This window comes from Protopterus annectens, chromosome 17.part0 (assembly GCF_019279795.1).
Source record: "Protopterus annectens isolate FY-2018-M chromosome 17.part0, PAN1.0, whole genome shotgun sequence".
Lineage (NCBI taxonomy): Eukaryota > Metazoa > Chordata > Ceratodontiformes > Protopteridae > Protopterus > Protopterus annectens.
Genome location: NC_056751.1, coordinates 48,199,185 through 48,225,302, shown reverse-complemented (window position 1 = coordinate 48,225,302; position 26,118 = coordinate 48,199,185). Strand labels below are relative to the sequence as shown.

The 26,118-nt window shown below is 40.7% G+C and overlaps 1 protein-coding gene across 6 annotated transcripts in view; it reads left to right on the top strand.

The window, feature by feature from the left end:
- Positions 1 to 26,118, top strand: part of MAPK10 (mitogen-activated protein kinase 10) — a 2,349,270-nt gene that overhangs the window by 766,968 nt on the left and 1,556,184 nt on the right. For all 6 annotated transcript variants that reach the window (XM_044059145.1, XM_044059143.1, XM_044059144.1 and 3 more), the window contains exon 2: positions 1,386 to 1,457. In XM_044059145.1, the coding sequence (XP_043915080.1) occupies positions 1,386 to 1,457 (72 nt within the window). The remainder of the gene's footprint in view (positions 1 to 1,385; positions 1,458 to 26,118) is intronic.

Here is a 26,118-nt window from a genome sequence, read left to right as displayed (position 1 = left end):
ACAACTGTCAATTCAACAAAACAATAAGCATGCACTTAATAAATCCTGCATTACCCATGGAAAAATCAGCTACCAATGTGATCTCACAGTGATCTTCACATTATAACACTTACCATGTTATAAACATTCTGGATGAGTTTTTTTTTCTGTTATCTGTATCACTAACAGCTTGAACTATCAAATATTAATCCCATGTATTTCTTCTCAACTGCACTTGTGCAAACTAAATGCTGGGATGGGGTCTGGTTTCCCTGTTTCCCTTTATTGGATTAAGCAGGTTACCAGAGAATAAAGAATAAATGAATTCTGATATAAATCTGAGTTATACTTTTAAAACTGTAACAAAAAACATCTACCTTAAGTGATAGCAACAAGCTGATGTACTGAGGAAGCATTAACAGGTGTATGTATGCTCAGTACATCATTAGACAAAACTTCCACAGGCCTGCATAGGTGATAACAGACAAAATGCTAACGATGTTTGTTATATCATGTGGTAGTATTACTTAAAAAGGCAAAGGATTTCTAAGTAATGTTATTGTATAATAGCAGTATATCATGTTCATGAGTGGGTAATATAGGCTTATCCATTTCTGCTTTCTTAGGACATGAGAACAAAACCATACCAGCCGTGGTTAAACCCTGCATTAGCCATATTTGAACTTGATGTCCTGCTAATTATTTCTAGGAAATGACACTGCTGTAGTTAGGAGCAGTACGTACTTCTGCTTTCTGCCCATTTTTTTAGATTTCTGAAATAATGTGCACAATCTAACATAGGTTCATTCTGAAATCAGAAGGGGTGTGTGTGTGTGTGTGTGTGTGTGTGAGTGTGTGAAGGAATGTGGAGACATGTTCCTTGATTTGAAAACCACCATTTTTTTTAAAGCTGATTTATATACTACTGCATGTGAAACACAGAGAAAGCTATATTACAATTGCCCAGTCTCTCCACTCACACTTCTTTCAGTATCTTTACCGAAATAGTTTGTGTGCACTTGTGTGGATTTTTCTGAATGAATCGCGTTTTAAAGCACTGACCAGTGGGTAAATTCAGGATTTAGGCATAGTCTCATCTGGTATTCCAGCCATCTGATTTTGTTTTATTTTCTCACACTGTGAACATATTTCTTTAGTGAGGTGTGTGTGTGTGTGTGTGTGTGGGTGGGGGGGGGGGGTTGACAGCAAGTGCAAGAGCAACAAACAGCTTCTGAATATTTACTGGAAAATAATATGTCTAAAGTTTTGATAAACAGAAGGCTGTGTGTTTCCATAGTGCTTCAGTTTCATAACACAGTTGTGAAAAATATGGCATTTAGTTCTAATGCACATATGTAGCTATAACACCTGTAAGTGAAAAAAATATTTTGCTTTCGTTTTTGCAGGTATTTTTGAGCCGCCACTTCTTGTACTACTGCAACGAACCTACCCTGGATGTGAAGATTGCTTTTTGTCAGGTGTGTGTTCCTTACAGGTATATAAGGTACAGTATGCCCTCTCTAGCTGTTCTGCATATTTGTAAGTACCTGCATGGTGTGTTTAAATCTGAACTTGCTTGTTTAATCTTTTTCGCCATTGCAGTCTGAAATATATATTCTGGATTTACTGGATTTAAAGCATTCAGTATAACTAAAGTGAAGGGGAGGTATCTGTTATCTTTTCTGAACAAAAAAAGGACTTCTGAACCTTTAGCCTGAACCACAGTAGTGAATACATTAGAATCTTCAGAAGACAAAATATATTTATTAATTAAGTAGAACAAGAGAAAAATGCAACTTTGCAATATTAGAGTTATTCATCAGGATGGCTCAGACAGTCAGGCTCATAGCCAAAGTAAGCCTTCCTGTTATCAGCAGTTAGTGTGTATTGTTATTGTTTGGTGCTATTTCTGGGGATCTAGCTTTAGTGTCTTATTGAAGCTAGCTGTTTATCTAATCATTATACCACTGTGATGGAACAGAAGCCTTTTCCTAGTTTGAGGAAGAGATAAATGGTAAATATGTTAAGATTATGTAGTATTATAACATATGGATTAATCTGTGGTATTTTACCATTCATACTTGCTACAGGTAATGGCCTTCCTCTTTGTTTATATCCACAGATACACAAGTATTTCATACTGTTGTGCTATTGAGGACCATTATTTTCCACTGGCATGTGCTAAACCCTCTTGTGGGATTGGTTCAACCCATTAAAAGGCCTTGAATACACTCTATGTATGTTTATATTTATGATGTTCATAGATGAATAGGTTTTCTACGGCCAATGAACGAGATATGGAAGCTGTGTATTAAACCTTTGCCTGAAACCTGATACTGTACCTTATGTTTAGCTAACACCAATGAAACTCAGTCTGTTTACAAAACTTCATCGTTTGTGATATCTTGTGCTAAATACCCTTTCATACACCCAAAATTAGCATAATCTGAATCATAAATAACTTCCACTGTTGACTGCATGACAAATATGTTGTGCTGTTTCTTCAGCCAAGTAGGAATTTGTAGAATTCTGAAATCTTCAGGAACTAAGTAACCATACTGAGTTTTTAGTTTTGATTTTATAGACCAGTTTCACTGTTTATATTTTAGTCATTATAAAGATGAAATTTAATGAAATTCATTAAGCATATCTGTACTGCACATACATTAGAAGAAGGTGAGGAACTTATAATGTTCATATTTTCCACTGCTGCATTAGTCTTTAAGCTATATGGATTGTATCCTGCCCAGGATACAACAATCGGCCAGCTTCACAATGCTTTTGCTCCCTCCCACACATTCACTCTACTGATTGACCAGCTACAAGGAGGGAAATTAGCAGTCAAAGTGAATCTTTCTTCAGTATTTTCTTGACACCTTGAAAAGAAGCAGCATTAAGGCTTACAAGAGCAAGCTTCATATCTGGCAGATAAGAACCCAGAGAGGAACTCTTCAATACAGAAACTATTGTCCTTTAAGAAAAAAAAAATATATATATATTAAAGTAATATAATATTTCTCTTTTAAAAACCTGGTATTTTTTTCACAAAATCAGACGTTTCCAGTCAGGGACCTGTTTTTAGTATTTAGCGAATTATACTGTTTGAGAACTATTTTTTGTGGAGAAATATGCACTGCTTGCATAAACTTTGAATTTTATGACTAAAAGTTTAATTGGGAGCAATGTTACTAATGGTTAGGAATGTGTAGTAGATGTGTAGTGCTTATGTATACTTGGTGATATCTTATGTGGCATTTTTTTTGTCAGTCTGCTTCCACATTTAATAATGTCTGTTTTTCTGGGATATTTTTGTGCTATTTTGAATTTACTTGTGAAGGGACTGGGAAACATAGAGTGGCTGTTTGTGTGCTGCTATTTAACACTTTGTGACTGACTACTTACCTTCTGACCAACTTGCTCCAGCAACACTTTGAGGCCTACCTCCTCCTCGGCTACGGTATGGATACTTACTTTGGTCCTACTGATTCTTCTCCCTCAGTACATAGAAAATAAAACAAATGACTAAAGACCCCTTGCCAATTTTGAGGGCTCAGTCTACATCTTAGCTGATGGTGGGTGAATCTGCAGTGGTCATGTATTTTTCCTCAGACCACTCACTTACCTCTGCAGCTTCCTCTAGTGCAGTCCTTTCAGCCGTCATAAACCGAGGGGGGGGGGGGGTCAGACTTGTTCTCTTCAGCTGTTCTGGTGACCGATCCATGCATTGGAGAACTATCCTTTCTGGGTAACAGAGACAGTCCTGGAGATGCTTCTTGATGTAACTGAGAGAAGAGACCACTAGACTGGGCAGATATCCCATCTCCAAACTGGTCATTGTTGTACTTGTAAAGAAAAAAAAAGGTTAAACATAGTTCTTCTGAAGAAATGTTTGTTAAAACAAATTATTTTCTTACCTTACCCAGACATTTGTTACAGACTGTAGATACTGGTATTCAGCACCCTTTACCTGGGTGCAGATTTAATAAAGAAATTCCTGAGGACATTGGGTCTGATGATTCTGATATTAATTAAGATAGGGCTTCTTTTCTTCCATATTCCCAAGCCCAAATCTCAGATTCAGAGGAAATGTGTATCTCTCAACCTATTGTGGAAGAATTTTTTTAATCAGACCATTGCCAGAATGAATGAGGACAAATTGAAGTGTTTTTACAAATAGATGTACCTCATTTTTCACCCATTCCACCCACTCTCCCAGAATTGGAGGATGTGTTAAATGTAGCCTGTAATAAACCTGATTCCCAACTGTCAGTCCCTAGAAAGGCAGGCAAATTATAACATATAACCTTGCAATACTGATTTTCTTTTATCCTAACTCTGATCAAGCAGCAAAACTTATTCTCTCACCACCTGGCAGTAGACTACTTCTTAATAATAACTTTTTTTGTGGGGGCAAAGAAGGCAAAGTATTGCACCATTTTGATAAGGGAATGTTTTCTTCCTCTTTAGCTTTCATAATTCTTAATGATCAGGTGTGCATGTGGAAGTTTATTCTAAGTTATATGGACAGTCAGAGATGTTTCTGCTACTCTTCCTGCAGAAGTTAGCTCCCTTTTTAAATCTATTATTTCTACCCTTACTCAGGTATCTAAACATGTTTTGAAGAGTGTGTATGATTGTGCTGATGCTGTGTCTAGAGCCACTGCTACAGTTTTGAGGAGATGTGCCAAGGTAGCCAACTAAATGTTTGTTGATGCAAAGTCTGAAATTTTAGATTCTGCTTTAAACAAAGAGGTGTTGTTTGGCTCTGCTGTTATCCAGGTTCTTAATTTGATGAAAGGGGGAAATTGATAAAGGGAGCTTCTAAGATTTTTCATGTCCTGCAATACAAAACATTTAGGCCTCTCTCTTTCACTAAAAAGACAATTAAGCAAAACCAGTCATATTCATGCAAACAAGAAGCTAAAAAGTAATGGCTGGAGTCAAACAAATATAAGAAACAGTGGTCCTTTCAGGAAAAAGGAACAGACCAACAGTACAGAATGCCTATGCTAGCAGTCTTTCTTCCCTCCCTCCAGCCAATATTTCTACAAACCTGTCCCAAAAGCTGGGCTAGAACATTACCCTTTGACAGTCTGAGACTGTCAGGTGTTAAACGTAGTGCAGGAGAATTACAAATGGCACTAGATATAAATGCTTCCTTTCAAGAGAATTTCTCCCTAGCATCCAAACCAAACAGAATATTTTTCTCAGTTTCTTCATTGTTTACACACTCAATGAGTCATAGAAGCAGTACATGTAAGTCAAAGGGCAAGGGTTTTTATTTTAGGATATTTTTGGTACTGAAGAAAGAGGTCTCTTACAGACCAGTACTAGATCTTTCATTCCTAAAGTTGTATGTGAACATACCAAAATTCAAAATGTTGACCTTGCAGAACCTGTTGCCCCTCATTCTCCCCTTGAGTAATATGGTAATACTGGACTTAAAAGATGCTTATAATCATACTCCCATAGCCACAGGCTTCAGGACATTTCTTTGGTTCTCTGTTCTTTTTTTTTTTTTGGGAGGGGGTCCATCATGGATTCTAAAGGCATCCTGGGGGCTGGACCATCTATGCTTCCATCCATGGGGACTGTTTTTATATGTTCTGCCCATACCCTTTCCTACTGCCACGTTCTTCACCTATGTCTGAGGGCAACATCCCTCATAATGGGAGTGCCCATTACTCTCTGCTGTTTTCTCAGTTGCCCAAGTTCCTATATAAACCTGGGTCACCTGGTCCATAATCAGGGCCTTTATCCCTGTACTCCAACAGAGTAGCTTAGGTTCTCTGCTTCTTGGTCCCAGTATCAGTTTTCTTCATTACCCTTTGGATTATCTACAGTTTTAAGGGTGTTCATGAAATGTCTAGCCCCAGTCATAGCTTATTGCAGACCAAATGGCATCCACATATTCCCTGATTTAGATGACTCACTTATCTTTGCACAGTCTTTATCCAGATGCCAGTAATCATGAACCTGAGATATGATGTTGTCTCGTCCATCTGTTCCTGAATGTATGGGCTTTGGATACGACCTTGGATCTGACTTTGACCACTGTAGACTTTTGATTCATAGCTCAGGCTCCTCCTCTTACCCATAATTACCTCCTGTCCCTAACATTTCCACAGATCTCATTTGCTGCTAGTTCAACAGATGTGGTCCCCTTTGCTCCGGCTCTCTTCAGCTAAGTGCTTTCTCTTGTTTATATCTATATTTATATCAATATCTATATCTATATATATGTCTATATCTATATTTATCTATCTATCTATTTATATATATATATATATATATATATATATATATATATATATATGTATATATATGGATTCACTTTATAACCTCGAAATGCTGAAATATCGAATTTCAGTATCTCGGGACTATAAAACCGAATCCACAAAACACCGACAAACAAAAACCGCGAAACCACATAACCGAAAACACCGCACACACTACACTAAACATACAACACAACACCCACATCACAACATAAACAAAAAAACAACACACATACACAACTCACACACACATAAGCAGGGGGGCAAGCACCCCTGCACCCCCATGTGGGGGGCTGTGCCCCCCACACCCTCCCTACTTATATATACTAACTCCGAGATCGCACAAACACAACACAAAAGCTCACTCACACACGCACATTCTCCAATCCCTCACACACGCTCTAACTCCCACTCAAAACCCTTACAAAACACTCACTTACCTGACATAACACCTACATCCAAACACGGCACCGCGCACCAACAAAACACAAACACGGACATTACATAGCACAACTTCATAACCGCAAATTCGACATATTTTCGACATACGTCAAATTCGCGATTATGAACGTTCGCTATTTATAACATTCGACTTTATAACTTTGAGATACTGAAATTCGACATTTCAGTATTTCGATGTTATAAAGTGAACCCATATATATATATATATATATATATATATATATATATATATATATAGAGAGAGAGAGAGAGAGAGACATTCTTTTTTATTAACACTTGTCTACAATATTTCCTTCCTATTGTAGTCTTCCCCCTAACCTATTTACAAAAAAAAAATATTTCTGGTAATGCCACTGCACCCTTTTTCTTGTCATGTGTCCCTGTTTTGCCTTGGCTTTTTGATGTTGTTCTTGTGATCCTTTCTGTTTTTTATTCATGGTAATGTGTACTTTTTCTCTACAGGATGGAGAAACCCTTGCATTTTAAAAAAATGTGTGGCCTGTGGCCACAAGATCCTTAATTCAGGTGCTCATTCAAAATGTGTGTACTATTGGTGCATCTCATCGAAGACTGCCTTATTGCATTGCATTTGGCCAGAAGACTGTTGTTGAACATCGGAAAAAGTTAGTTTTCAAGAGACTTCTCAAAGCTGCCTGGGAGACTCATCCTGACATCTTTCTTCTTCTGGAGCTTTCTATCTGCCAAAAAGAGTTTGGACAGACATAAAATGGAAAAAAGTGGTGAAATATCCAAACAGAAAGTTAAAGAGGCTAAGGAGCATTCTTTGGACCAATTCTCCTCTTTGGTTGCATCTTCAGCTGTGGCTCCTAATCTTCCTAGACCGTTGGATCCAACATCTCTGCCAGATCCAACAGTGATCAGATCCTGTACTCCACCTTTGCTAGAGCCGAAGTTTTTCCTGGAGCCAGTATATCCTAAATTATTATCACCCTTCCTAAAGAAAGGCCAGTGCATTGCTAGTCTACAGCCCCCGTCCACCTCCTTGTCCATAAGATCAGTCCTTTCTACTAGAAGCTTTTCTGAAGCAGACATGGATAGGATGATGAGGACCCACATTCAGCTGGGGGTTTTCCCTGCTCTGACTCCTGTTGGACCCTTGAGCTTTGATCCTTCTCCTCTTCCTTTGGTCACTCCTTCCCTAATCTGGCTTCTGGGATCAGGACCTCTGGATGCAAGTTTCATCTGAAGATCTGATTATCTTCCACCCCAGCCATATCTCTGATACAGCTGTCTCCAAGTATCTCAGATCTGAAAGGATCTCGAAGCTAAAACATTGGTAGCAGATCTGGGGGTAGGGGAATCAACAATGAAGTTTCTGTAGCTATCCCTTTCTCTTGGAGTTTTAGCAATATATAGCTCAGCTCCAGCATTGGCTTTGGAGCCTGGCAGGTTGGGATACTGGAACCAAGCTGGATTGGATGTTTTGTCTTCTCACGGGTTGGTTCTGAGGTTTCCCTCAGTTTCAGCCTTTGATGCCATCAAGATAGTCCTCTCTTTTCCTGGTGATTGGACCTATCTTATGCACCTGACTCCATCCACCTCCTTTCTGAAGCCCTTGTGTCCTTATTCTGCTTCTCCCTTCAGGTCAGCCAATCCCTTTGAGCCACGAGACAGCCCATATTTATGACTCCCTGCCATTCATCTTCTGAATTCCCTTCTGAGTATCCCTTCCCTTCTGTGGAAACATTCATGCAAGAGGAGGCATGTGGACTCCCCACAAGAGTCGTTAACTGAAGAGACCAACTTTAATGAAGGGAAAGGATCCCCCAGATCACCACCTTGGGATATATTATTCAGTGAAATTCTTGAACTGTTGATAGAGAAAGGCAGATTGTCTTCTGAAGCCCCCTCCCAGTAGGAGTCAGTGTATCCAGAGGCCTTCAGGTCCAGCCCAGTTACTTCTTGAGTGGTCCCCTCACAGATGTAATAATTAACCTGATCTTAAAATTAGCATGAAAGAAACATATGTGGCTGAAACTATCCTGAGCAAGCCAGACACATTGTTAGTATTTCCTAAAGACTGACCTCATTGGAGTGAGGGCACAGCAGTTGATTCTGTGGTAGTGGAGTCTAGGGCTTTGAACTGTGTGGGAAGTGGGTTTATAACTCTGCTATCTTTGCCGTGAGAGCACTTAACTACCTGGCATGCATTAAATTTCAGAGGGATTTGACAACGGAACTTTAAAAATCTCTCTCAAGATCCATTTCTGCAGAGGACGAGAAAACTGCATACTCAAAGCTGATGACCATGCGGTCCTTTTCTAATACCTTGAAGTACCTGATCTCCATCATGACTGAAGGTGCTTTGAGAGCCACAGGTATAAGCATTACCATAAGTAGACATGCTTGGATGTGTTTGTGTGACATAGCAGAGCATTAAAGCATGTCCTTTGTGAATGCCCCTTTTGATGGTTTGACTTTCTTGGGATCAAAAGTCAAGGACACACTCTCCAGCAGAAGATGGAATACATTTTTTAACCCCCTAGATGTCTTTTTCTAGGAAACAGGAGGGAGGGAATAAACTGTGATTCCAGAAATCCCAAGAGTTCTTTGGATACTTTTGCAAATAGGTCCCCTCCATGACAGAGGGGGGAATTCTAATGGTAGATGTTGCCCTGTGGCAGAGGAGGCCCACAAACTCAAGGCTTATGGGGGCCCATTCTGTGAGAGGCCTTATCGGTACTCCTGAATGGTTGCCTGACTGCCACTCTCTGAAGTTAGTCAGGGGAAGCGTATATCTGCACCCTGAAGCCTGTACATTCAACAGTGAAGATATGTGGGTGCAGAAGATTGTAGCCAGAGGTTATTCTATCCCCCTTCTCAGTCCCCCTGCTCCATCAAAAAGTCTTCCCAGTGTCTCCACCCTCACAAAAAAGCAGCTGTGCTAGAGATAAAAAATCTGCTAAACAAGCAAGTAATCCAGGAGGTCCCACCAGACCATCAAGGATCCAGAATCAACTCGAGTGTCTTTTTGGTGCAAAGACCAATGACTTCAGGCCAGTATTGGACTTCAGTCATTTCATCCAGTATATCAGATAAACAAAGTTCTCAATGGCCATGGTAAAGGCCATCCTAACCTTGTTGAGAAAGGACTATTGGATGTGCTGCACAGACCTTCAGGATCTGTAATACCAAATTATGGCAGACAAGCAACCCAGGCGGTTTCTCCACTTCCAGCTGGGAGCCAGTCATTTTCAGTTCAGGGCCCTTCCCTTTGGCCTCAACACAGCCCCTTGGGTGTCCAGCAAGTACATGGCAGTGGTTGCAGCTCATCTCAGACTGCAAGCTTTCTGAGTGATTCCATAACTAGACTACTGGCTCATTTCTGCTCCTGCCAAGAAATTTTAATCCCTGCCAAGGACTCCTTGCTGTACGTTTGCTTCCAGCTGGGTATTTAAGTGAACTTAGACAAGTCCAAGATTCTACTGGTTCAGACAATAGAGTTTATATGTGCTTACTTGAATATGGCATGTTAGATTGTGAGACTTTCAGAGAACATATTGACCACCACACACAATCAAGCCCTTCACCTCCTTTCCTACCAGATGCCATCTGTGAAACTGATTCTTTAGCTTCTGGGATCTATGGCTGTCTTAATTACCTTGGTTCTCCTAGCCAGATACCACATGAGGATTCTCCAGTGGACTCATTTAGTACAATGGCCTATCAGACATCAGCCCATAAGTTTTTGAATATGACTAACAGGCATTTGCAGAACACTCATACAGTAATGGCCTGAGCTTCCAGAAGTCTCCCAGGGCTTCCCATTTGTCTCTCCCTCTCCCAAGGCAACTGTGACCATGGATGGCTAGTCCATGCAGGATTTCTTCCCCAGTAATCCACAGTCTTACATCATCCCAAAGCACATCTACCAGGAAGATTTATGTAAGCAAATGGAAAAGCTAGATGCTTTTTTGGTTTCTCTTACAGCTGCTTTAGACTTCCTGGCTTCCCTTTCTTCATGCAGGGGTCAGTTACTATACCATAAAAGTCCAACTGGCTGCCATTTCAAATTCCCATATTGGGGAAAAGCAATTTTCCATTCCCTCTCTTAGATTATCTGAGGCTTTTGTAAGGGACTCTATTTCTTCTTAGGCCTCCCCTTAAGGATCCCACCCCTTCTTGGAACATAACTGTAATGCTACAGTCTGTTACTAAGCATTCCTTCAAACCTGCAAAAAAGGCGGTCTTCAAATTTCAGGCCTGGAAAACATTGTTTGTGGTGGCAATCGCTCTAGCCAGGAGAGTATCAGAACTGCTGGCTGTGTTTTTCAAAGCTCCTTACCTGGTGTTCCATAAGGACAGGGTACCTTTGTGGACAGATCTGTCTTTCATTCCTAAAGCAACTACTTAGACTTCACTAAACCAATGCATCAGTCTGCCAGTTTTCTTCACCAGTTTTACTAGCAAAGGGGAGTACATGCTGCATGTGCTAGATGTGCATCATCAGCTTTGTTTTTATCTCCATCATACTAAGAACATTAGAAAGTCTGACCAACAGTTTTTCTCATTCTCAAAAGCTAAACCAGGACAAGGAGTCTCTAGGTGGCTATCTTACTGCATCTCAGAAGGGTGTGACCTTGCCAAAAAACATCAAATCTCATTCAATTAAATCTGTATCCGCATGTACCGCCATTTTCTGAAGAGCCTCTATTAATGATACACGTGCTCCTGCAACTTGGTCCAATATACATACTTTCATTTCTCATTATAAACTAGATTTGCTCTTTAGTGATAAAGCTGCCTTTAGGTCAGCCATCATCTGGAATATCCTTCCATGAGATCATCCCAAGACTTCATTAGCTGGGAACTTTGTCCCCTTATGTTGAGGAATGTATGGAAGAGACAATATCAGATAAGAAACCTATGTACTTACCATAATGATAGATCTGTGTTGTCTGCTTCCATCCTTCCTCAACTTCCCACCATCCTTCCTCCTTCCATCTTTATGGAGTTCACTATCTTGGTTTCTGATATGACAGTATGGTCTGTCTCATGGATACATTCACATGTTATTTCAACTCCAGAGAAGAATATATGCAAAATATTATTAGTAAAGTATTATAGTACTGTTTATTATGTATAGGATTTTTATCCATTATAGGTTTATGGGCAAATTCAGTCTGAGTAAATGTTGCAGATGAGGGAATTATGGGTAAGTGGAGGAGCCTAGGCTTTGGATCCAAAGTCTAGAGTGGCCAAAGTCAGATCCAGAGTTCCATACATTGAGGAAGGACAGAAGCAGACAATACAGATCGCTGTGATAAGTACATAACTTTTGTTTATTTCTCTTCTGGCCAGTCTGGGCTTCCAGATAAATGTTGCAACATCCACCTTGACTCCATCTGACAGGATTGTGTTTCTTGGCTGCCTTCTAGATACCACTCTTCAAAAGGCCTTTCTGGCACAAGAGAAGGTGTATTTTTATCTGGAATCTTTCCTGAGCTTCTCCAATCAGTCTCAGACTTCTGAACGAGAATTTCTAAGGATGCTAGGGTTCATGATGTCTGTTATTCTCATGATTCCTCTAGCCAGGTTACATATGAGAAAGATGCAGTGGTTTCTACAAAAACATTCAGTAAGACTCAGTATTTGCATCCTCTGGAGCATCAAATTCCAGGATTTGAGCTTTCTAAAAATGGAACTTTATTGGTGACAACAACAAATTCAACACATTTCTATTGGGGCAAAAGTACAAGGCCTGTGGAATGATTTAGGCAGTCCAAAGCATATCCGTATAAAGGAAATGTTGGTTGTAATCCATGCCTTGAAATCTCTTCATCATCTTTGATCACCAGGACCTCTACAAGTGATTACAGACAATACCACACTTGTGTACATAAACAATGAAGGAGATACAAGGTTGTACCCTTTATACAGGCTGGGTGTGATAGCTTAGAAAGGTAGTTCTACAGTATTCCTTAACCCCCCACCCCACCAGGACATACCCTCATGAATGGCAATTGAACAAGGGCAGTTTTCAGGAAAATGATCCAGTTGTGGGGAACACTTCAAATAGATCCGTTCACATGCTTTCAGAACAAACCTAGTATCCTTGCAAACAAGTCTGGAAAAATATATTGATTTTTATTCCCTTGGACAGGAATCCTCCTTTATGCCTTTCCACTGATATCCAGGGTAATTCTGAAAATTCAAAAGGACTCCCCAAAAATAATTGGGTTGACTCCATTTTTTTGCCCAGGCAACATTGGTCCTCCCTTTTATGGAATTGACCAAGGAAATTACCATAAGCTTCCTCACAAACTCGATCTATTCACAGAAAACAGGGGGAGTTTGATGCACTCTAGTCTCAATCAACTTCAGATGACTACCTGGATGATTCAGTTCTAGTTCATTTTAGGGACTTATTCATGATGATGTGCAGCAGGTACTTAATGAGATAAGAAAACCTGCTACTGAAAATCCTGTATTGGTGAGTGCAAACAATTTTCTGGTTGATGCAAAACCAATAACCAGAGGCCCATCAGGGATGTTGTACCACTGTTGTTCAAATATTTGTGACTTTCTCTCCTCTGGCCGATCTTATTCCTCAATAAAGGTTCATCTTGCAACCGTTTTAACATGTCTGCTCATGGATCCTTCTCTTTCTTCTCTTTTTGTGGTAAAATAGTTTCTACCAGGAGTTTTACACCCGAGAACTCATCCTAAGCAGGTAATTCCCCTTTGGGCTCTCATCTTTGTTCTAGAGAAGTTGACTGTCACCTTCTGAACCTGCTTATCCTGATGACATACGGTTCTGACTTGGAAAACTGTACTCATCATTGCTCTGACATCTGCAAGAAGAGTATGTGAGTTGCAGGTTGAATCTTACCTCATATTCTACAGAGATAGGGTCACATTAAGAACAAACCCCAATTGTATGCCCATAGTAGCTTCAGAGTTTATTTCTAATCATGGCCTCAATCTCCCAGTTTTCTACCCAGAACATAAAAACAAGGAAAAAAGGATTTTGTATTCACTAGACATGAATAGGTAGCTCCCATACTTTTTTTACAGAACTGAGTCCTTTAGAAAGCTTGACCAGCTATTTATATTTATCATGGGACAAAAAAAGGGCATTCTGTAAGAAATAGATAATTTCTATATGGTTGTCCTTAGCTAGCGCTTTTTATTATTCACATAGTGGCAAATCCACTCCAGGCAGTATCAGTGCACATTTTAATAGAGCCTTGTGTTCTTTCATGGCATAATGGAAAGAGGTGGACTCACAAAGCATTCTAGAGGCAGCTACATTGTTCTCCTTACATACTTTTACAATGTATTAAAAAAACAGATTTCTTTTCAAGGTCCATGGAGAACCTTGCTATGACCATTTTCCAGGGGCATTTGGATCCATATCCTTCCTCCTTCCAGGTTGGGTAGTCTTTGGTAATCAACCCATGTAGCCTAAAGGCTACTGCACCAGTGGGAATAATGAACATAGTACAGTTGTATAAGTTGTGCCTACCCATAACAGATGGCTACTGTAGCAGCACCCACCCTCCATCCCTCTGCTCTTGTGTATAGTTGTAGTTGGGATATAAAGTAGGGTTATTTGTGTTTCCACTTTATATGTTTCTTTGTTGTTATTGTTTTTTGGTTCCAGATTGTTAGGTTATTCTCTCTCTTTATAAAGGCATGCAAATCCTGTAGAAATCCTCACACTGATTGCTGGCTAAGCTTCTGGTGTTATTCTAAGGGGATCCAGTATCTGTCAGCCTGGGATGACATGATTGACAGATCTCGATGCTTTGCCAGAGATGGCCTACATCTGTCACCTCTGGGCTTCCAGATACTGGCCAAGGCTCTTGCCACCCCTATAGTGCCTTTTTTATGCAGTGTTCCAAAGATCAAATTACCAATGTAACAACTACAAACAAATGTAATCTGAGGGTCATGCTGCTCAACACTAGAAGTCTAAATCTCAAAATGCTCTCGCTCGAAGCACTCCTTAAAATGGAGAACGTTTACATTTGTGCTGTAACAGAGACCTGGTTCAAGGCAGCAGAAAACACCACTGCACTATCAGGCTATAACTCATCCCACACCTTTCGGCCCCAGAACTTGGACCGAAGCTTCAAAGGCAGTGGTGTTTCCATATTCATAAAGGATGTGCACTGGTAGCCCAACATAATGCATCAGAGATACTTCAGGTGCAGCTAACATTGGGTAAGACAGCAAATCAGGTCATAGCCTGCTATAGGTCCCCAACCATGTACCAAGACTTGCAATCCATGTTCCTAAGCACCCTGGAGAATATTAGGGTCCAACCTAACACTCTCTTAGTAGATGACTTCAACTACCCCTCCATTAACTGGGTAAACTACTCATGTACCAATACACTTGCCGAATGTTTCTTGGAGTTCATTAATTCCAATGCCCTGGACCAGCTCATTCTTACCCACACTAGAAGTAGCAACATCCTTGACCTGGTCATTACTAACATGGGTGACTGTTGCTCTACACCAATAGTCAGCTCCTCCCTAGTTAGATCCGACCACAAACTAATCACTTTGGAAATCCCCCCCCCCTCCCCGTAAAGGCAACCACCATGAAAAACTTCTCCAAAGCTAACTTTGGGCTCTAAAAACAGAGGTGGCTAACTTCATAGCACCCATGCAAATGAAGAATAGTTGCATGACCACAGAATCATACACCAGTGCACTGTACGAACATGTACACACATGCATGGATCTCGCCATACCCAATAGAATCAAGACCCTCTCCTCCAAAAAAAGGAAGCCAATCTGGTGGTCCCCTGCCATAAACAAACTCTAAAACAGAAGGAGAAAACTGATGAGGAATAAGGTGAAGTCCCAAGACTGGAAAAACTCCCTTATCAGCCTCAATAAAAACTTGAGATCCCTCATCAAATCCTCTAAAGCTAGTTATGAAAACAGAATTGCAGCAGATAGTAAAGACAACCACAAGGCCTTCTATAGTTATGTAAAAAATCTCCACGGCAATACTCAGATTTGCTCTGAGTCACTGCACAATGGTACCTCCTATACCAAGCCAACAGATATTGCCAGTATACTGGCCGACAGATTCAGTGCCCTCTCTCCCCCTCCAAAGGACCAATCGCATTACCAGTAGAATGCCAGGCACACAGTATTACAGCTTCTATGGGACCTGACAATATCCCTGGTTGTGTTCTAAATTAACTACAGAGTGAACTTGCATCTCACCTGTGTGCCCTATTCAATATCACAGCCTCACCTCATGCTTTGTCCCTACTGAATGGTGCACTGCTACAGTCATCCTGCTCCATAAAGGAGGAGCGACTACAGACCCTGGGAACTATCGCCCCATTAGCCTGATGAGTCTGATATGCAAAGCTATGGAACGCATCATCATGGACCATTAAACAAGGATATAGGGAATCTCCAAACTCTGGATCCCACACAGTTTGGTTTTGTGAAGGGTAGATCATGCCTGCTCAACTTGATTGACTTCTTTGAGTCAGTCACCAGAGCTGTGGATGAAGGCAAGGTGGTTCATACAGCTGGGTCTATATTATAACATCGAATTCTTAAAACTTTGAATGTTATAATATCGACCCCAATTCAGCGAACTCTTGAAATAGCGAAGCTGCAGAACACCGAATATTTTCCTAGGGAAAGTATTTGGTGGGCCGTTTCTGCGATGGACCTGGTTAGGGTAAGTGTGCAAATGGACCAAGGTAAGGTGAGTGTGTGATAGGGACCTTAGGGATAGGGAGCAGGTAAGGTGAGTGTGCAATAGTTAGGAACCTTAGGGTTAGGGAGCGGGTAAGGTGAGTGTGCGATAGTTAGGGACCTTAGGGTTAGGGAGCGGGTAAAGTGAGTGTGCGATAGTTAGGGACCTTAGGGTTAGGGAGTGGATAAGCTGAGTGTGCGCTAGTTAGGGACCTTAGGGTTAGGGAGCGGGTAAGGTGAGTGTGCGTTAGTTAGGGACCTTAGTGTTAGGGTAGGGTTAAGGTAAGTGGATAGCTAGTAGTGTATGTACGGTTTAGTGTAGGGTTCTGTGAAGTGTGTATGTGTGTATTATGTATTTTGGTGTGCTTGTGCTGTGTGTGTGTATTCTCAGAACAGCAAATTTTTTCCCTTGAAAAAAATTTGCTGTTCTGAGCATTCGAGTATATCACATTTCGAGATTCCAAGGTCGAGCTTATGGTGTTCAACATTTTGGAATTTCGATAATGTGATATAAACCCCATACAGCCTACCTTGATCTGGCCAAGGCTTTTGATACCATTCCCCACTCAGGAATCATAGAAAAACTCACTAAGCTTGGCATCAACCCCTATATCACTAGGTGGGTTGCAAACTGGCTCACAGATAGCTACTTTCACACTGTGAGCTCTGACTCCAAATCAGACTGCCGACTAGTCACGAGTGGAGTCCCACAGGGTTTGGTCCTGGGTTCCCTCCTGTTTGGGATCTACTTCTCTGAAGTCCAGGCCAACACGAAGGGACTCTGGCTCACAAAGTTTGCAGATGATTGGGTCGATATCAAAGCTATGGAGAGATTCTGGAATTAAACAAGGATATAAATCTCCAAATCGGATCCCACACAGTAAGATCTGATCATAAACTGATCACGTTGGATGTACATATCCCACCCCACCCCAGAACAAAAGACTACAGTGAAAAACTTTTCAAAAGCTGACTTTGCTCCTTAAGTCAGAAATGATATCCTTTAAGCCTACTGGGTTAATGGAAACCACATCCCAAAATGCTGAATCCTTCACAAAAGCCTTCTACGGACATCTCCAAGAATGCATGGATCAAGCAATCCCAACTAAAACCAAGACCCTCTCCACCAAGGGAAAACGCCCGGTTTGGTGGACCCCGGCTATAAACAAACTGTACAACAAAAGAAGGAAGCTACTGCAGGACAAAGCCAAATCCCACAAGGGAAAGGCTTCCCTGATCAGCACAAGTAAAAAACTACGTTCTCTCATAAAAACATCTAAAGCAAACTTTGAGAAAAAGATTGCCAAGGATACCAAAGACAATCACAAGGCCTTCTTCAATTATGTCAGAACCTTGGGAGGAAATTCTCAGATATGCTCTGAGTTAGTACACAACGACAAAAAATTCACTGACCCTACCGACATTGCCAATATTCTGGCAGATAGGTTCAGTGCAAATTTCTCCCCTCCCTCACCCCCTAAAGATGAAGTAATTATCCCTGCTGAATGTAACCTACCTGTCATCACAGACATACAGGTGAAATCAGCACTCAACAAAGCAAAAAACACAGCATCTATGGGACCTGACAATATCCCTGGTTGTGTTCTACATGAACTACAGAGTGAACTGGCATCTCACCTGTGTGCCCTATTCAATATCACAGCCTCACCTCATGCTTTGTCCCTACCGAATGGTGCACTGCTACAGTCATCCTGCTCCATAAAGGAGGAGCGACTACAGACCCTGGGAACTATCGCCCCATTAGCCTGACGAGTCTGATATGCAAAGCTATGGAACGCATCATCATGGACCATTAAACAAGGATATAGGGAATCTCCAAACTCTGGATCCCACACAGTTTGGTTTTGTGAAGGATAGATCATGCCTGCTCAACTTGATTGACTTCTTTGAGTCAGTCACCAGAGCTGTGGATGAAGGCAAGGTGGTTCATACAGCTGGGTCTATATTATAACATCGAATTCTTAAAACTTTGAATGTTATAATATCGACCCCAATTCAGCTTAACTCTTGAAATAGTGAAGCTGTAGAACACCGAATATTTTCCTAGGGAAAGTATTTGGTGGGCCGTTTCTGCGATGGACCTGGTTAGGGTAAGTGTGCAAATGGACCAAGGTAAGGTGAGTGTGTGATAGGGACCTTAGGGTTAGGGAGCGGGTAAGGTGAGTGTGCGATAGTTGGGGACCTTAGGGTTAGGGAGTGGGTAAGGTGAGTGTGTGATAGTTAGGGACCTTAGGTTTAGGGAGCGGGTAAAGTGAGTGTGCGATAGTTAGGGACCTTAGGGTTAGGGAGTGGATAAGCTGAGTGTGCGTTAGTTAGGGACCTTAGGGTTAGGGAGCAGGTAAGGTGAGTGTGCGTTAGTTAGGGACCTTAGTGTTAGGGTAGGGTTAAGGTAAGTGGATAGCTAGTAGTGTATGTATGGTTTAGTGTAGGGTTCTGTGAAGTGTGTATGTGTGTATTATGTATTTTGGTGTGCTTGTGCTGTGTGTGTGTGTATTCTCAGAACAGCATTTTTTTTCCCTTGAAAAAAATTTGCTGTTCTGAGCATTCGAGTATATCACATTTCGAGATTCCAAGGTCAAGCTTATGGTGTTCAACATTTTGGAATTTCGATAATGTGATATAAACCCCATACAGCCTACCTTGATCTGGCCAAGGCTTTTGATACCATTCCCCACTCAGGAATCATAGAAAAACTCACTAAGCTTGGCATCAACCCCTATATCACTAGGTGGGTTGCAAACTGGCTCACAGATAGCTACTTTCACACTGTGAGCTCTGACTCCAAATCAGACTGCCGACTAGTCACGAGTGGAGTCCCACAGGGTTTGGTCCTGGGTTCCCTCCTGTTTGGGATCTACTTCTCTGAAGTCCAGACCAACACGAAGGGACTCTGGCTGACAAAGCTTGCAGATGATTGCAAGTTGGGAGATATTATTAACTCCTCAAGTGATTTTGACATCCTATGGAATGGCCTCACTGAGACCAACGACTGGTGTCAGAACCATGGCCTTAAGCTCAATGCCAAAAAATGTGTCGTCATCCCCATTGGGAAAAACCCAATTCCCATGAATTACCACATTGATGGTAGTCCACTGAACACAGATGGCGTTATAAGAAATCTGGGAACAGAGTTGACAGCAACCTCTCTTTTGATCACCACATTGCCACTGGGGTCAGAAAGTCCTTCTATGTGGCACATATCATTACTAAATTTTGAATCCAGGAAGAGAGAGGTCATTGTCTCCCTCTACACTTCCCTCATTATGCCAATCATTGAGTACAATGCCCCATTTCGCATGTACCTCACTAGACACCTGCAACAACTGGAGAGGCTGCAAAAGTACCTCACAAAGAGGAGTAGCACATCTTCATTTCCAATTCTTTCATCTACTTTTTAGACTTTTTATTTTTCGCACTTTTGGTGCTGATGTCATCACAAACACAATGACATCAGCTCCATCAGCCTATCAGCATTTAAGCTCAACAGACTGCCAGTTATGCCATTATGGATTGGTTCTACAACTGCAGAGTGAGCCGGATTCTCTGAATGACAATATCTGGAGCTACTTTACTTTAAGGTACGTAATTGAAACTGGTGTGTGTGTGTGTGTGTGTGTGTGTGTGTGTGTGTGTGTGTGTGTGTGTGTAAATGCCACCATTGAATGGAGGTGGTGGCTAGAAAGGCTCAAACCCTATACCTTGGATACAAGGTAAAAAGAGCTTAAAGTCCCTAGCCACCCCCACTTGTGAATTCATTCCTCATATTTTTGTTCTGTTCCTCATTAAATCTGTGGTTTTAAGGATTTTTGTTGCAAAGCACTAAATGATCAATTGAATTCACTAAATAATGATAGGCATTTGAATTTTAGACTTCATATTTTTCAGAAAATAAATGGTAACACAAAACCTTGTATTCTAGCAATTTTCTAAGTTTATAAGATCAGTTAAGTATTTGAAACGTGTCCCTATTTTGGGGCTGTATTCCCCCATCATTGGCTTTGTCCATTTTTTTGTGCTAAGTTGAAAGCTATGGTAAGAAGTGAGAACTGAATTCTGTATCCCCCCATTATTGTCTTTGTCCGGGATTTTTGTGCTTAGAGGTTGAGAGCTATGGTGAGAAGTGAGAACTGAATTCACTAAATGATAGCCATTTAAGTTTCAGTCTAACTGTCTTTCAAGAAGCTGATGATTTGGCATAGGGGTATGTTGTTCTGACTATAGTGCACAGGGTCCTGGGTTCAAAACTTGGCAGTGAAATGCATGGTGGTAACATGTTTTATTCTAGCAACTTTCCAAAATTATACAATCAATGATTAAAATGTGTCTCTGGTTTTTGCCTTTTTGTCCCCCCCCCCAAAAAAAAAACTGAAATTGAAAATAAGTGCAAGAAGCTGTGCAAGATACCCATGGCTTCACTGCTGTCATTCTATTTATATATTTACACTTTTATGATGGAAATGTTCTTAATTGGGCAGTTTTTGTCATTATTGGTTCATGCATTTTGTTTCATTGCCTACTGGAAAAATGTTCAAACAATACATTTAAAATGTGATTTTGTGTGTGTGTGTGTGTGTGTGTGTGTGTGTGTGTGTGTGTGTGTGTGTGTGTGTGTGTAAGTAGACTTTTATGATGGAAATGTTCTGAATTGGGCAGTTTTGTCATTATTGGTTCATGCATTTTGTTTCATCACCTACTGGAAAAATGTTCAAACTATAAATTTAAAATGCTCTCTAACTTAAGTCTAACAAGTGTGCTGTATTATACAAGGAATATAATTTAATTAAATCACAAAGGTGTATCAAAGAAGGCATGTATGTTTTTTGTTTAATCTTTATCCACAACTGGCCAGATGCATTTTCTTTGGAGGTGGTGTGGGTTTCAGTGCTGTTTCAATGAATGTGAGTTTCAAGGGCAGAGAAGTTTTAATGCCAAGTCTGTTTTCATTGTGAGACAATATTGCTTTGTTTAGCAGATAACTATTCATGTTTGTGCATTGTGCTGTAAAATGTAAAAATAAAATCCAAATAATCATTGTAGAAGTAAAGCAGTATGCACACATTAGTGTTTATGGTAAGTGGGATGAAATAGCCAGCTAATGTGAGATTGGAATGGCTGCAGGGGGTCTTTGGTGCCATATTTTTGTTGTCTGTTCTTCAGTTTACGTTTGAAAGTTGTTATCCCACAATTCCATGGGAGTGGGTGGGGTTATGGAATTATGTATGCAAATTTTACGTTAATCAGTGTACAGATTTGTACCTATTTAGGATATTATGATATCGTTCTACAAAAATTTCTTCTTGGGTTTTACAGTATGTATTCTGTAATGTTGTTTACATCATATGTATAAGCCTTCATCTGCCTTCAAGATTCTATGTGTAATAAGTTTTTTGTATATCAGACATAATAGATGTTTTTTTATAAAATGGTTATTTTATATATTTTTTAAACTAACTGTATGTAACTAATGATATTACAATTTGTAGTATATGTGCATGTCTGAAGCATTTTTATGTGAAGTGTAAAAATATTTATATGCAATTTCATTTTAAGCAATTTTAACAGATATTTCATATACAAAGGGTTACCCAGAATTGGCATTAATTAATTAATTTATCAATTTATTACTATAGTAAATAATTAACTAATGATTGTTTAATTAAGAGTATATAAACAGAATATTGGTATTAACATGAGATTCTGATGAAGTCTCACGATAAGAGACGAAAGCGCTCTCAATCTGTTTTGTGTGTGTTGCAATAAAAGACTTTTGGATTACTATTACCACTATCGTTCAGTTCGTTCAGATTTCTATTTCAATTTGTATCATTGTTGGCGGAGGACAGCCTTTATTGTACCCAACAGTGGAGGATTTTTTCTCGTTGCAGATTTGTACCTATTTAACCTGAGTGGATGGGAAACAGAAAATTCACCCCAGGGATAACTCCAGTGGCTCTACTTGACAGAGGCACTGGGAACTAAGGTCATGTGGCACTATGCCAGGGTAATCCTATGGCTAGGCTTGTAAAGGCCCCAGGGCCATTAGCCTTGTACACACATATGAACCTATGAACCTACTTAGGACTAGCCAATCAGCAGTCATAGTGAAGGTGTGGGAGAGCCAGAGTTTGTGAAGCTGAGCGTTTGTTGTTTCCTGGGCAGGGAAACAGCCCATATGGCCTAAGGGCTGTGGCAGCTGTAAGGAATTCTAACAGCTATACGTAAAAATAAGTCCAAGAAATATCACTCCCCACAGGACTAATGCTACCTGTGCCAAACTCAGTCCAAGCACATAAACTGACATAAAAGGCACAGTAGCAATGCAGGCAGTAAACACAGCACTAACCAAAATGCAGGAAACAGCCCATATGGCCTAAGGGCTGTGGCAGCTGTAAGGAATTCTAACATCTATACGCAAAAATAAGTCCAAGAAATATCACTCCCCACAGGACTAATGCTACCTGTGCCAAACTCAGTCCAAGCACATAAACTAACATAAAAGGCACAGTAGCGATGCAGGCAGTAAACACTGCCCAAACCAAAATGGAGGAAACAAAGCTGAAAAAAAAATGCTGCTTCATGAACTTTAAAATTCGGAATTATTGTGATACAAACAGAAGACGTGGTAAGCGCTTTCACCTGGATAGGCTTCTTCAGACCAAAAGAACCACCCCTCTTGTACACCCTTATATGGCAATAAAGGCACCAAAAACAGATAAACCATTGATGGCACAGTACAACTATTATGCTATACAACATAAATGAAGTTCTTACTCTAAAATACATTAACCATAGTAAAATAAAAACACCTATACTACTCATAAAACATGAATAGAAATGTATAAAAACAAAAAATTGCATAAATTCATGCTAATTGCACAACACTAACAATAAATCCTCTCATAAAAATGCTCTCATAATATATGTAAAAAGCACAGTCATATATATCACTTCAATCTCCTGGACTTCAGGAAAGGTCTCAATGGCACTTTCTCATTCAGTCCAGGAAAAACATCTGCTCTAAGTCTAACAATCCATTTAGATTCAATACTCTCAGTTCTACCCCTCACACCCCCCCCCCCACCTAAAACTGGTGTGTGTGAGATCTAGTACTTTAAAATGAAAAAAGTGTGTGGAATCATTAGACAAGACATGTTTGGACAGAGCATTGACAGTGGAATGAATCCTGATCTGGTAGAGATGTTCCCTTATTCTGTCCCTCAGCCTCCTGTCCGTCTTGCCTACATAAAATGCAGCACAGGCTCCACAGGAGACCAAATAAACAACATGTGTAGATTCACAGTTTGCATGAACTCTAACTTCATGGTTAGTGCCATAGACAGGGTGATAGAAACGGACATCAGTGTCTATGGAACAACAATAGTTGCAACTACCACAGGGTACAGTACCAGCAACCCTATCACCTCCATCATCCATAACAGGATGTGATCTCTGCTGAGCCATTTGATAGGGTCAAGTTGCGAGCAACAGTTGCGAGAATGGAGGATGATTTTATGAAGTTGAAACGACTACAGACCCAACGGCAGCATTTTGAAGTTTGCATCAAAAGGAGAATTGTACCGAGGGGGATTAAGAGTACTGAAGATGCCCACCACGGGTAATTCATACCCGGACTTGCTCTGTAAGTGGCAGCAGGCTAACATAGAGGTAAGCCTAAAGTATATGTCACTTTTGAATAAATTCTTCCTACCAGAAGAATCTGAGTTAAGAGAAAGTATTAGAGAACAACAGAAGGAGCTGTATTGTCATTTTCTGGCTGATGTTGATAGACTTATTGATTCTACACTGGATACTGTGCAGTTATATGAGAAGCGCTTACTGGCACAAAAACAGCACAAGCTCAAGAGAGACATAGATGACTTTAGGTTAGGCCAGGTCTTCTCTTGGCCGAAGACATACAGTAATGTGCATGGACCTAATGCCGCTGTTTCTACTTAACGGACTGATGCACCTAAAGGACAAATTCATGATATTAATGTGGATGCTAATATGCCTAGGAGTGTAACTGCTGTTAATGCAAGTATGAGTGATGGCTCTAGTAATGTATTTTCTATGAGTAATGTGCCCCAGGGTTCGAATATCCTTGATAGGGCCTTTTCTAATGTAGTTGTTTCTGCTGAGTCGGAGCTCGAGGGTTCGACTGTGGTGGGGGTGGGTTCTACTGCTGTCCCCCCAGTGGGCCAGTCTGTCATTAGTACTGACCCATTGGGGTGTGTGGCTCAAATAAATCCGAATATGGAACCGGTGGTTAGGAGGACAGATTCCAATCATACTATGCATGCTGCACATAGTTCTAGTCATGACAATGTTGGCACTGCGATTGTCAATCGCCCTTTCCCCATCAATGTAGTTCACAGGGGAGGGGGGGATCGAGATCTATGAGCAGGGGCAGGATGAAGAGGAAGCTGTCAGCAGATGCCCAGGTGAACCAAAACATGAAGAAAATGTGGGAGAAAACTGGGAGACGTTAGTGCATAACATTTCCTCCCGCCCACTCACGTTAGATGAGTTAGGGGTACTATCAAAGGGATTGACTTTTATACCTAGTTGTGACAGTAATTATGTTGATACTCTAGTACAGTTTAAGTTATTTATTGGGAATCTGTGCCTTAGATTGGAGTTTAAGGATACAATACAGGTGTTAGATGGCAAATCATTTAAGAAGCTTATTGTGTACATGCCAATGGTACCACAGCTAGTAGCTGCCTTTAGTAAACTAGTTGAGAATGATCTGTATGACATGGAAAAGAGAGTGGGTAAGTCTAGTAAACGAAAGGGCAATTTAACTTATGCACAGAGGAGAGCCCTACAACAACTAAGGAGTGATCTCTCCCTTGTCATTAGACCTGCTGACAAGGGGGGTGCCCTGGTAGTTATGGACTCTGAGTTCTATGATGAGGCAATGAGGTCTATGTTATCAGACCAAATGTTTTACAGTTTGGTGGAACATAAGATGGTGGATATACACGTCCATAGAATACAGAGGGTTTTGGATGATTTGATTAAGACCAATGTTATTATGAATGAGTTGTATGAATATTTGTTTGTTAGTGATCCCCTCCTGCCAGTGATACAGGGTCTTCCTAAGATCCATAAGGACAGTGTGTGTCCACCCATGAGGCCCATTGTTGTGGGCAGGGGGGTGGATCACGGAACAATTTTCGTTGTATGTGGAGAGGTTCCTGCACCCAGTGGTTGATGCAAATGTTTATATTTTAAGGGACATGAAACAGTTCCTGTTGGATTTGTATGAGTCTGTGAGACCTGTCCCTGTTGATCTCCCATATTACTTAGTCACGATGGATGTTCAGTCCCTATTCACTGTGATACCAAACAGAGATGGGGTGCAGTTGTGGTGTCTGATTACTTGAAGGACAAATCTGGATTAGGTAGTGATGCAGTGGATCTGTTAGCATTTTTTTTGGAAGTTGTGTTAGAGAACATTTTTTGTTTTGGCTCTCAGTGCTATTTACAGATGGATGGCATGGCTATGGGCACTTATTGTGCCAATAGCTACACCACCCTCTTTATGGCTGCATGGGAGACCAAGTTTTTGTTTGGTATAGGTGATTTTTTCGAGGAACTTGATGTTTTATAGGCATTTTGAAGATGATGTGTTTTTCATTTGGAAGGGCACGAAAGATAAGTTATCTCTCTTCTTG